Source organism: Erinaceus europaeus, chromosome 3 (genome assembly GCF_950295315.1).
Source record: "Erinaceus europaeus chromosome 3, mEriEur2.1, whole genome shotgun sequence".
Classification (NCBI taxonomy): domain Eukaryota; kingdom Metazoa; phylum Chordata; class Mammalia; order Eulipotyphla; family Erinaceidae; genus Erinaceus; species Erinaceus europaeus.
The window spans coordinates 62,012,045-62,025,665 of NC_080164.1; the positions used below are offsets into that span (position 1 = coordinate 62,012,045).

The 13,621-nt window shown below is 40.6% G+C and overlaps 2 protein-coding genes across 2 annotated transcripts in view; both read left to right on the forward strand.

Moving 5' to 3' along the window:
- LOC103115684 (transcription factor A, mitochondrial-like) overlaps window positions 1–13,621 on the forward strand; it is a 146,505-nt gene that overhangs the window by 34,777 nt on the left and 98,107 nt on the right. The gene's annotated exons all lie outside the window — the stretch shown is intronic.
- On the forward strand, window positions 6,029–10,160 carry LOC103115682 (interleukin-36 alpha). Its single transcript, XM_060188586.1, has 4 exons — window positions 6,029–6,372; window positions 6,460–6,573; window positions 7,356–7,495; window positions 9,920–10,160. Exons 1-4 carry the CDS (start codon window positions 6,363–6,365, stop codon window positions 10,130–10,132), a joined length of 477 nt encoding a protein of 158 aa, XP_060044569.1. The 5' UTR covers window positions 6,029–6,362; the 3' UTR covers window positions 10,133–10,160.

A 13,621-nucleotide genomic window follows, 5' to 3' on the forward strand; every position in this document is an offset into this window, starting at 1 on the left:
ACCTCATTAAGCATTTCTCAGACACCATCTGTTTTTTATTCTAGAATGTAACTGAATCCTCATGCTAGCTATGACATCAGATCTGATGGGTTATGGACTCAGTTTTACAGGACTCACTCCCAACCCCAATCTTCCCGCCCGCACACACACACATACTTTGGGGGGCGGGGCAAGTACAAGCACTGGTTGTCACCTGAGCTATAGGTTGGAAGATCCAATGACTCTTACCTGGATTCAATTATTGTGCTAGATATTAGCTCACAGAACTCAGAGAACCAGTTTACTTATGAGATTAGTGGTTTATTACAAAAATATGTAAATCAGAAACAGCAAGTGGAAAAGATGTATAGAACTTCTGTGCACTCTCTGAATGTGCCACTGTACCCTAATCACAGTGACGACACCATCTTTGTCCTTTTGCACTTTCTGGAGACTTCCTTATATAAACATGATTTATCATATATTTCAAACCATTTACTATTGGCCACTAACTCAATATACAACCCTCTCACCTCCCAGGAGGTGAGGGTGAGGTCGGACTGAAAGAACCCTTAAATCACATGGTTGATTCTCCTGACAACGGGCAAAAGTCACCTCATAAGTTAATAGAAGACATTTTTAACCTAATTTTTATTAGCTAGGATAGAGAGAAGTTGAGAGAGAAGGGGGAGGCCAGAAGTGGGGGAGAAAAATAGACACCTGCAGTTCTATTTCACCATTTGTGAAACATCCCCCCCCCCTTGCAGGTGGGGAGCAGAGGTAGAACCTGGGAACTTGTGTTTAGTAATAAGTGGACTTAATTTTTTGGGGGGGGGTGTTCTGCTCTGGAGGCAGCAGCAGCAGTGGCATAATGCAGAGGCTCTCTTTGGACTTGGCCTTAGCCACAGGGCGGCAGCGGAGGCTCAGGCAGCAGCTGAGGCAGCAGCAGGCTCAGGAGCAGCCACTGAAATATCCAAGAAGATCATCTGAGAAAACAACAAAATGAGACTAGGACTACTTTATGAACCCACCAAGTCACCAGTGAGTGCCAACACATGTGGCTCATGGACAGAGAGGAGCCTAAGGAAAGGTTACTGGTGCTAAAGCCCAATTTGTAATGGCCAAAACCTAGGAGCAAGCCAGGTGTCCAACAACAGATGAGTAGCTGAGCAAGTTGTGGTCTATATGCACAATGGAATACTACTCAGGTATTAAAAATGGTGATTTCGGGAGTCGGGCGGTAGCGCATTGGGTTAAGCACATGTGGCACAAAGCACAAGGACCGGCATTAAGATCCTGGTTCAAGACCCCAGCTCCCCACCTGCAGGGGGTTTGTTTCACAGGTGGTGAAGCAGGTCTGCAGGTGTCTATCTTTCTCTGCCCCTCTCTGTCTTTCCCTCCTCTCTCCATTTCTCTCTGTCCTATCCAACAATGATGACACCAATAATAACAACAGTATTAACTACAAAAATAAAACAAGGGCAACAAAGGGAATAAATGAATAAATATAAAAAAATTAAAAATGGTGATTTCACTGTTTTCAGCCCATCTTGGGTGGAGTTTGAAGAAATCATGTTAAGTGAAATAAGTCAGAAACAGAAGGATGCATATGGGATGATCTCACTCACAGGCAGAAGTTGAAAAACAAGATCAGAAGAGAAAACACAAGTAGAACCTGAACTGGAGTTGGCATGTTGTTGTTGTACCAAAATAAAAGACTCTGAGGTGGGTTGTGGTGGGGGGAGAGTTCAGGTACAGGAACAGGATGGCAGAGGACCTAGTGGGAGTTGTATTGTTGTGTGGAAAACTAAGAAATGTTATGCATGTACAAACTATTGTATTTACTGATGACTGTAAAACATTAATCCCCCAATAAAGAAATTAAATAAAATAATCGCACTTACTGGGTGCATCACTACCTAGTTCCCAATTGAAGACATCTTTATCACTCTCAAATTTCAGTAATTCCCATGGTTTTAGAGATATATGCAGCAGCAGATAATAATGATCTGTATATGTGTGTGTGTATTTGCATGTGTATTACACATCACAGCATCATAATTCCATATTGGCTGGACTATGTCTGAGAGAGGCAAAATAAACTTTAGCAGACTACATGAAATACCAGAAGGCAAGATTCCTTGTAGAGATGTTTCCCTTACCATTCTGAAATCTTCCTTTGTCTTATGTGTTGATAACAAAATGTGATTTCCAGGTCACAGGAGAATAAACACATGCTACCAATGTGGGATGGAGAGGAGAAAAAATAAAAGACCAGTTTTACCCAGCATTATAAGTAAAAAACATTGTCTATCCAAACTTTTCTGTGAACCAGTTATAGAAATATGTCTTCACTATTGATATGGCCTTTTCCTAGGGGATAGAGAGGCTTGGAAAAGTATTTGATACATTTATGGAAAAAAATAGTATTTTATTTTAAGAAAAGCATGCTTGTTAGTTTGTTAATGGACCTTCTCTGCACAGTAAGTACTTGATAGTAACACTTAAAGCTTTTATAAATTATTTTATTTTATATGTCCCCTTACTAAATTTAGTTAAGACTTTCTGGTTTTCTCATATAGCTCAATTTGTACTTTTTATTGTTCTTATTATTTGGCTTGGTTTTAATTTTAAAATAATTAGCCTTTTAGCTTGTTTTTGTTTAGTTTTATATAAGAGTTTAAAAATAATTCTAAGAACTTAGGTTTAAGGGTGGCTCAGTAGTAGGGCACATGACCCACAAATCTGAGGTCACAGGTTCAATTCCCTGTCCAAATTTGCAGGAGCCCTCCAGTATGCTGTGTTAGTGGGTACCTGCTCAGCTCAGGATAGGTAGCCTGGGTTTATGAGAATCCAATGGAAGTCAAACTCAAAGTGAGCTGGTGAGTGCTGAGGTGAGCTGGTGGTAGAATTGGTGGTGGAATCAGCTTCTTAATGCAGTCTTCTATGAACTGTGCATCTTTCTCCATGCTGGGATGGCTTGATAGTGATAGTGAGACCAGCAAAGGGTTAATGGATTTGACATGTTCATAGCTATCCCTATGGAGCTCTCTTTTTGTAGGAATTACCCACTCTGCAAAAGATGTTGTCCTAATACTGGAGAGAGAGAGAAGTACATATCTTGGGCTCTCTAGTACCACCCCCCCACATCATCTGCACTAAGGGATCTGAGGCCTAAACACCCAAGCTAAATAGATCTCCATGACTTTATAAAGTGAAATGAGGAATCTGAAGGGATCTCCATTTGATCCACTGCATTTGTGAATGAGTTTGTAGTAGTGCATGCCTCATTCGTACTAAAGAATTCTTCATGTTTGTTTCTTTGCACTTATGGTAGGGTGTTGAGCACTGCCTTCAAAATACTCAACTGGAAGCAGTATAGCATAGGGATGATACCATAAGGTCTGGATTTTCTGTTATAGTGTGGGAATCCATTTATGCTAAAGGACACCTAGGATGCTCTAACTCAGTTATAGCTGCTGCATATTTAAGTGTAGAGTTTCATGGCTTCATATTCCTATTGGAATAGCTGCAGAGCTACCTAGGGTAAAGTGTAACTGCCTTGTGTGGGGAATGGGCCCACTGTCCAGGAAGTCCCGGCCACTGTTTCCATGAGAGTCTGAGTGGGTTGACCCTGAATTCACCCCCTTTTCCTGTGGGAGATGTTAAGCAGATCTCTCCTAACCTCATGAACTTATGTTGGATGGGCTTCCCCAGATGGGGCACCCTTTATGCACATGCTACTACTCCGTCCTCTTAAAACAAAGGCCATGAATTACTGTGTATGGCTAACTTGAAACCCACTGCAAATATCCTGCTTTTACTCAACTGCTCCCTTCTCTCCCCCGCTCTGAAGTGTCTGTAATTTACCCTCAGAGGAAAATGCATTGTGAGCTCATGACCAAGCCTTATACAGTAACTTTCCAGTTGTGATCAAATACTTTGTAGGTCAAGGTGTAGCTATGTATTATGTTTGGATTAATGGTTACCTCAACCTTCTCTCTGGATTATGGGTATATCTACTTGCTTGTATCCCTCAATAAACAAGCTGACCCTCAGAGGCTTCTCCCAGAGCTGGTTGAGTCTGGTGTGACTTTTCCTTTCTGCACATGTCACCCTTGACACCAGAGCCACCCTGTGACCCCCAGGGGCCTCTCTAATCCCCTGCCGCTGCTGGCCAGGGAGGCAGGGGACCCAGAGTGACCCACAGCCCTGTCCAGTAAGAATCCTTGGGAAGAAGGGTCTAGAGTTTGCAGCTATAGGCTACATTTTTATGTGACCAGGTACATAGATGAAGTAGTACAAAGATCAAGAGCTACAGTGACCTATTGGTGATCTCAGAAAAAAGGCTGGCAGAGAGACAAAGGGTGAGATGGGGTGTGGTGGCAGATGCAGGACACTCACTAGGCCAGTTACTCCAGAAATCTGTCACATACAGAAAACTTAGCACCCTTTCTTAATCCATGCAACAGTCTGACAAGATGCAATGTGTATCTCATTACAGTCAGCTGAAGCTGAAGATGAACTATTGTGACATTTTCCAAAATTTGAAAATCACAAAGTTCAATTTGAGAAGATAACTTTTAAATTAATATTTTATTTTTGACACTAAACTACCATATTAATTTGGTTCCCCTTTAAATAGACTCTAGGGAGCTCATTTAGATTGAGGTTTCCTGTTGACTGATATTAACCTGGAATTAAGCTCTTGAGGAATGAAGTTGACAGGGGCTGGATATGCCAAAGTGAGAGTGTACACAGGCTTGCAGAGGGATGGGATCAAGCATCATCAGCATTGTCTTAGCTCCCCTGTGAAAGACCTAGTCACATCTGCTAAGTAAGGACAGATGGAGCATGTGGAAATGAGGCTCCCTTGTCAATAATGCAAAGCAGTGATCTACTATCCAGAAGGGGCCTCAGGGATGTCCTTGTGTAGCTGAGGCTCCTTTGAGTGGAGAAACTCTCTGTATAACTAGCTGTGAGAATCCAGAGTAGTGTATGCTAGTTTTTTTTTTTTAAACTTTGGTCTGAGAAGGGTTAAGAATATAAACTATTAATCCTCCCATTAAAAACATATATGAAAATGTTCATTCCAATTAAATATATTTTCCTAAACTATCTAGTGAAAACATATTTTAGTAAGAATAAAAGCTACGAAGCATAAAGTTATGTATGGTCATCAAATAAAGTGTGTTTTTATTCATGAAATAAAAATTGAACTTAGAAAAAAACCTAGTGGGGGTTGTATTGGTATATGGAAAACTGGGAAATGTTATGCATGTACAAACTATTGTATTTACTGTTGAATGTAAAACATTAATTCCCCAATAAAGAAATAAAAAAAAATAGAAGACTATGGTGACTGTGGGGCAAGATGGTAGTGCACTTGGATGAGCAGACCTGTTACAGTGCACAAGGACCCCTGTTCAAATGCCTGGCCCCCATCTGCAGGGGTTAAGCTTCACAGTGACACAGTGCTACAGACATCTCTCTTTCTCTCTCTCTCTCTCCCCCTTCCCTCTCAATTTCTGTCTCTAACTGAGCTTAATTAATTAATTTAAAGAGAGAACTTTTTTTTTTTAAGTATAGTAACTGTGGACCAGGAGTACTTATAAACTACATGAACTTAGGGGACCTGCCCTTCCTCATTCTTTCTTGCACCAACTGGAGGCTTCTACTCTGTAAAATGACACTGTCAAGTGTCATTTTTGCAGCATCAGAATCTAGTCATCAGCCCTAGACAAAATGCCTCTTTTCTCAAACTCAGTTTTGATGACTCTAGTTCCCGGTAGCTGTTCTAAAAGGTTTAACATGCCTTATTTTTTCAAGATAAGTCATTTCTGTGCTACAATTGACATTTCATTATGCAAAGCCTTAGTGAATCCTCTGACACCAGGAACCAGTTAATACCCAGAGTACTGGGAAGTCCCAGCCCTAGTGAGGCAAAACTTCCTTCCTTCCCCATTTGGATAAAAGACAGGGCCCTGACAGAGTTGGTCAGACACCTGGCTGTTGAGGAAGTTATAGTCTGTGATAACAGAAAGATGGATGCCTCCCTCTGTAAACATGTTAGAGGTGTAGCCTCTAGCTGGGAAGTCTGTTGAATATTAATCTTCTCTTGCCTCTGGGTCTCTGGCTTTGTCAGAGATTCATACATAGGTACAGCTGTTTCTGTTGGAAGGTGGTCTGTGTACAAAAAAGTGTGCAAGCAGGGTAAATTCTGGAAGCAGAGATTGTGACTTGGATCTCTGTTGGTCTGGTCATCAGTTCTCTTTATGACTAAGAGCTGAACTGTGATTTGGGACTGACTTGAGTCCACTTGTCGGTCTAATCTGTACATAAATGTCTTCACTCCTGGCCAGTTCTGAAGTGCTGCCACTGCCATGCATAGAAGTAAGGATTTTCATAAGGACAAAACACTGGAGAGGGAGGGTGTTTTGTGCTTTTGTTCTTACATTTTCATTTTTATTTTCTTTGCAGTAACATCCATTGGGGCACCTATTCTAGGGGAACTGCATGATAGCAATCAACAGGTATGGGTTCTTCAAGGTCAGAACCTCATCTCAGTGCCAAGGAGGCATGGTGTGACCCCAGGTAAGTGGCTAGTGTTTGTCAAAGGCATTCTCCTTGTGTGATTTTTGATTGCCTTTTAAAAAAAATCACATTAGTTATGTTGGCTAGATCTCTCTGAAGAGAAGAACATGTCACAGGCATTAGCGAACCTAGAGCTGTTCTGTGACTAAGGGCAAGAGGTCAGAGAAGAATCAAGTTAAACTAAATGGTTGGTGTGCAAAACAATTTCTGTGGAGCTTCAAGCGATATGACAAAAGCCAAAAAGGGACAAAAAGAGTGGAATCTATGAGCAGAAAGGATTTTAATCCATGAGAAGCTAAATTTTCCTTTTTTTACATTTCATTTTAGTGGCAAAGCCACTAAGGTTATCACTGGGGCTAGTGCTTACACTACAAATCCATCGCTTCTGGTGGTCATTTTTTCCCCTTTCACTTTTTTTTACTTTATATATATATATATATTTTATAGGAAAGAGAGAAATTAAGGAGAGAGGAGAGATAGGGAGGAAGAAAGATATAGACACCTTTGACCTGCTTCACTGCTCATGAAGCACTTCCCCTGTAAGTGGAGAGGAGGGCTTGAACCCACATCCTTGTGCATGGTGATATGTGAATTTAACTGGGTGCTCCACCACCTGCAGTCCACGACTTAAATTTTCTAATAGGAAAGTTACCAAAAGATGAAGGTGTTATATGGGCCAGGTGGTGAGTGGTGTTGGGACCACCCTACAGGTGTTCATTAGCAGATTTAAGCCTTGGCAGTTGTCTTGGAAACAATACCTAAATGGAAATTTGTTTTTCTAGCTATTATTGCCTTAGCTCCATGCAAACATCCAGAGACTCTTGAGATAAACAGAGGGAATCCCATCTACCTGGGGCTGAAGAAGCCAGAACTCTGCCTCTTCTGCACACTGATCAGTGGGCAGCCCACACTGCAGTATAAGGTGAGTGTGGAACACAAGGGTTTTGTCAACACCTGGCTAGGAAAGCCCATTTTCTTTTCTTTTTTAAAAATATTTATTTATTCCCTTTTTGTTGCCCTTGTTGTTTTATTGTTGTAGTTATTATTATTTTCTGTCTTCATTGTTGGATAGGACAGAGAGAAATGGAGAGAGGAGGGGAAGAGAAAGATAGACACCTGCAGACTTGCTTCATCACCTGTGAATCGACTCCCCTGCAGGTGGGGAGCCAGGGCTAGAACCGGGATCCTTATGCCGGTCCTTGTGCTTTGCGCCATGTGTGCTTAACCCGCTGTGCTACTATCCGGCTCCTGGAAAGTCCATTTTCAAAGTGCTTGCTGATGGACTCTAGATTTTGGAATCTTTTTAAAAATATTTAATTTTGTTAATACTTGTTACTTTTTGGATAGAGTCAGAGAAAAAATAAGAAGGAAAGGAGAGATAGTGCAGGAGAGAGAAAAAGATACATATACAGCACTACTTCACCACATGTGAAGCTTTCCTCTTGCAGGTGGAGACTGAGGGCCTGAACCTGAGAAATTGCACATTGTAAATTGCACTCAACTGGGTGCATCACTAATTGGCCCCCAATTTTGCAGTCTTCTAAAGGACTGTTCATTTATTATCCTTGGGAATTTTTGTTTTTTGGAATCTGGATTGTAAATACTGTGACAGAATTAAAAGGAATGTCAGGAGAGTTTTGAATGATTTTGACCTGGAGATAGTTTTGATTGTTGCAAATGGAGGTTTGGGTTGTGCTACAGGTAGTGGCCAGGGATTTCACCTTGTACAGGGCAGCAGCCCCTTACAATAAAGGATTGTCTCACCCAGATGTCAGTAGTGCTAAAATAAAACAGCAGTTCTCAAATTTGAAATTCATGATAACTTTTCTACAAAGATTCTCGCGATTCTCCATTTTTAAGCAACAGGTTAATAGCTAAAGCCATGCTTTGTATTCAAAGCACAAAGAACTCTTATGTAAATATTAATTTCTTTCAAACTATTATGCTTAGAACCATTGAAACAGGAAGCTTAAAGTTTCAACTATAATTTTTTTTCTTTTTACTACCAGAGTTTCACTGGGGCATGATCCTGCCTGTATGATTCTATTTCTCAAGGCCTTTTTTTTTTTTTTTGTCTCTAAGGTTATTGCTGAGATTCAGTGTCTGCACAACTCCATTATTCCTGGTGTTCTTTTGTTGTCTGATTTTTTTTTTTTCACTTCCAGGGTTATCACTGGGACTGGGTGCTTGCTCTATGAATCCACTACTTCTGGTGGTTATTTCTTTCCCACTTTTTTATTAGATAGGACAGAGAGAAATTGAGAGAGGAGAGGGAGATAGAGAAGGAGAGAGAAAGATAGATACCTGCAGAACTGCTTCACTGCTCATGAAACTTCTACCTTTAGGCGGGGTCGGGGCACGAACCCTGATTCTTGCATGGGTCTTTGCACTTAGTACTAAGTGTGCTTAACTGGGTGCACCACAGCCCAGTACCCCCTGATGTTTTTTTTTTCAAAGTAGGGGAAGGAAGAGAGAGGGGGAGGGAGAAGGGGAGAGCAAGAGAAAAAGAAATAGGTGGAGAGAGACAGAGAAAAAGAAAGACATCTACAACACTGTTCAATTGCTGTGGAGCATTCCTGCTGTGAATGGGGACTGGGGGCTGGAACCAGACTTTTCACACATAGAAATTTGTGTACTCTACCAGAGGATTCACTTAACTTCCTCTTTTAAAATTCTCCAGATTGAGGGTGAGAAACAGGATGAGAGGAAGACAAGTAGAGAAAGAGAGACACTAGGCCAGACAATAGCGTAGTGTGTTAAGCGCACGTGGTGGGAAGCACAAGGACCAGGACAAGGATCCTGGTTCAAACCCCTGCCTCCCCACCTTCAGAGGGGTCACTTCACAAGTGATGAAGCAGGTCTGCAGGTGTCTATCTCTTCCCCTCCTCTCTAAATTTCTCTCTGTCCTATCCAACAACAACAACAGCTATAACAACAATAACAATAATAACAACAATAAGGGCAACAAAAAACTGAGAAAAATAGCCCCCAGGAATAGTGGACTCATAGTGCAGGCACCGAGCCCATCAATAATGCTAGTGGCAAAAAAGAGAGAGAGAATAAGAGAGACACCACAGCACAACTCTACCATTCATGAAGTTTTATCTTTGCATGGAGCTCCCATGCAGTGGCTAGGGTTTTGAACACAGTGTGCTCTACAAGGTGATTGATTTCCTGGTGCCTTCAGCCATAATCTAAGAATTTGGAGTCTAATTTTAATCTCATAGTATGAAGTAGAGGTCTCCAGTTTACTTTAATCAATGAGAAAGGAAATCTTAAACAGGAACTATCTGTGTAAAGTATGTCAAGCAGTTAAGGTTATCTCTGGGAATTCTTCTCTTTCCAGGAGCAGAATGTACTGAATCTATATAACCAATCAGAGCCGGTGAAACCCTTTCTCTTCTACCACAACCAGAATGGCAGGATGTCCACCTTTGAGTCTGTGGCCTTTCCAGGCTGGTTCATCGCAGGATGCTCTGAAGGAGGTTGTCCTCTCATAATTACACAAGAACTGGGGAAAGCCCACATCACTGATTTTGGGATCACTGTATTGAATTAGGGTCAGTCTGGAGACAGACTCTAGGCAGAAAATCTTGCCTTTGGCTCTTTTTATTCTAACTCTCAAAGTACTTTGCAGATAAAAGCTGCCATGATGAGCCTAAAAGTAAAAACAAAGTTTTTAAGTGTTTATTCGATATGTTAAAAACTATAATTTGGGACACCCAGAGTCACTTAAAAACCTACAATGTGTCTTAAGCAGGGAAAACAAAGGGAATAATAAGGGAGTTTTTTTTTTTTTTAATGGGGGTAGGAGAAAGATTACACAACTGGTTAAAGAAATGTCATTGCAAGCATAAACTATCCTTGGATACACACATTTTGTTACTAATTCTATCCTCAGTTTCTGGGGTCAGGTTATCTGTTCAATTCTTGGGTTGTCAGGCAAGGGTTTATAAAACAGTGCTGTTGGTCCAAGTCTAAAAATATTTTGGGGGGGTGAAGGTAGGGGTAGGTGTGGGTGGTGTGCTCCTGGTTAAGCACACATAGTAGTATGTGCAAAGACCCAGGTTTGAATCCCTACTCCCCACATCAGAAGGGACACTTCAGGAGCAGTGAAGTGTTCCTGAAGGTGTCTATCCTTCTCTCTTCCTCTCCTTCTCCCCTTTCAATTTCTATTTGTCATATTGAATAAAAGGAAAGGAAGAAAAAAAAGAAAAGAAAAAATGGCTACCAGGAAAGGTGGATTCATAGTGCTGGCACTGAACTCCAGAAACTATAGGCAAAAATACATAAATAAAATAAAGTAAAATAAAATAAAATAAAGGTCCAATCCACACTGTGACAATTCTCATCTTGTTAAAATATCTCTACTTATGTTATTCTTTTTCACATCACAGTGACCACAGTAAGAGGAGGCAGAGTTGTGTCAATTATGTCCAGTTTTCAGAAGTATAAACTAGATTAAATACAGAGTAAACAGGCAAATCTTAGCTTAGGACAGACTTAGCTGGACTTTTGAACCAAGGCTGCCTTGTTGCACCAACCCCAATTTATCCATACGAGGGTTTAAGTGTTGGGCCAGGTTGTGTGCTTTCTCCTGGGGATGCAAGGCACAGAGAAACTACTCCAGGGCCACTGAGGGTTACTGAATATAGTCAAAGGCTCAGGAATAAAAAGCCCCATATATGGACAGTTATTTTATGACAGAGAAGTTAAAATCATAAACTAGAAGGAAAGTTTCTTCTCAGATAGTGAAACATTTTCAAGAGAAATGGAATCACCACCTCACATCATGCACTAAAGATGACTCAAAAAAAAAAATGGATCAAAGAGTTGGCAGTAAAGTGACAATGAAATAAATACACCAAAGAAAAAAATAGTCAAAATGCTCCATGGTATTTGTTTCAGAGACAAACTCATCAACAAGGGAAACAAAAGCAAAAACAAATAGCAGTTCTGAAAGAGAGGTCATCAGGTAGCATGTAGCCTAGTTGTAAGCCCCAGCACCATGTGGGAGGTGCTAGGGCTCCTGAGGAAATGCTGGTGTGCTTCTCTCTTTCTTCCTCAGCACACCCATATGAATAAAAAAGTGACCTAGAGTGGTGAAATTCTCTATGTGTGATGTCTTTGCTCCACTAAATAAATAAACAAATGAGATTACATCAAACTAAAAACCTCTACACAGCAAAGGAAAACAGTGTCAGAACAGAAAGACTGTGGGCTGGGCAAGTTATTCCAGCTCTTCACCAGCAGGGGAGAAGCTTCACTGGTGGTGAAGCAGGTCTGCAGGTCTCTGTCATTCTGTCTTCTCTATCTTCCCCTCACCTCTCAATTACTTTCTGTCCTATAAAATAAAAAACAAAAAGGAAGAAGAAGAAGGAGAAGGAGAAGTTGAAGGAGAAGGAGAAGAAGAAGGAGAAAAATGGCTTCCAGGAGTGTTGGATTCGTAGTATAGGCACCCAGGCCCTAGTGATAACCCTGGTTGCAAAAACAAAACAAAACAAAACAAACAAAATAAACACACTGCTAAAAGAGAGGAAAATTTACATGCATACATTTGATAAAGGGCTAATATCCAAGATATGCAAATAATTTACTAAATTCAACAACAATAAGTGACCCCATCAAAAAATGGGAAGAAGAGTTGAAAAGATACTTAACCAAAATGACTTCCAGAAATAAGCATCACTTATTACCAGGGAAAACCAAATTGAAACAATACTGTGATACCCTTTTACACCTGTGAGAATAATTTTCATTAAGGAGCCAAGAGCAACAAATGTTGGTGGAAATATGCAGAAAAGAGAACCTATTATACACTGTTGGTAGAAATGCAATTTGGCCCAGCCTCTCTGGAAAATGGTATGGATATTTCTCAAACATTTTTAAACTGGATCTACCATTAAATCTGGCAATCCCTTTACTGGGTTTTTATCTGAGGAATACGAAACTACTAATGTTAAAAGGCATATGCACATGTCTCTGTTCATTATAGCATTATTTACAGTAGTTAAGATGTGGAAACCACCCAAGTGTCCAGTGATATAGAGTGGATAAGGAATTTGTAGTATATATTTATCTGTCTTTAAAAAAAGTACTACAGGTAATCTCTCTCTCTCTCCCTCCATCTCTATCTCCCCCTTCCCTCACAATTTCTCTCTGTCTGTATTCAATATAAATTAGAAAATAAATTTAGAAAAAATAAATAAGAAGCTTGGATTCCCGGGATGAAGAGAAAGATGATCTAGTTTTCCTGGGAATGAAATATCTCTGTTTCTTTTGTCCAGACATTTAGAGACAGACTGCATCACAGCCTAAGGTGAGTGGTGGTCATGGTGAGAGTACTATGAGATGGACTTTAAATTTCATGTAATATGTTACATGAAGCTGTCTTTTGTCCAGTCCTAGGTTAATTTGAGTGAGGAAGGAAAACTTGGCCTGAATTCTTCCCAAAGAAATAATGTTAACCTTATTCTAATGTTAGAGCTGTCTCAGAATGCCTGGGAGATATGGGAATGGTAATTTCTCCCTTCTAGGTTCTTGCTAACTGCCTCCCAGAACACTCCTGAGATGAAGGCGTGCTCCCACTTAAGCAAAGGGTATTTTTATTTTATCTTTACTTTCTGAGAAAGTTGTAATAAAAATCTCATCTGGTGCTGCCACCTCACATTATGCTGCTGCTGAATTTCTACTGTGTACTGTAACCAGAGATACCAAGCCTGAGAAGTTAACCTCGCAACTCTTCAAATCTGGTGAGACCTTTCCAAACACATGGAACTACCTACATCAGAGTTAGATGGCATGCCATTTAACTAAGTAACAGATACCAAGTATAGGCTAGGGATTAGGGTACTGGGTACAGGTGTAGACGTATCCATAACCAAGGGGGCAATTATATAACTCAAAGTCAGAGTGCTCAATAATGATTGAAGTGCTTAAGAAGGCATCATACATTGTCTAACTGATTGGACTTAGATCAAATTAGCTGGGAAACCCAGCAGAAAGGTCCAAAGAAGACAGATCCCCAAAACCTAATTCTGGCTGGGCC

Excerpts from the sequence above, each read along its gene's own strand:
- LOC103115682 (XM_060188586.1), top strand. Across the intron at positions 6,574-7,355 it reads GAGGCATGGTGTGACCCCAG|CTATTATTGCCTTAGCTCCA; the intron begins GTAAGTGGCTAG and ends TTGTTTTTCTAG. Across the intron at positions 7,496-9,919 it reads AGCCCACACTGCAGTATAAG|GAGCAGAATGTACTGAATCT; the intron begins GTGAGTGTGGAA and ends TTCTCTTTCCAG.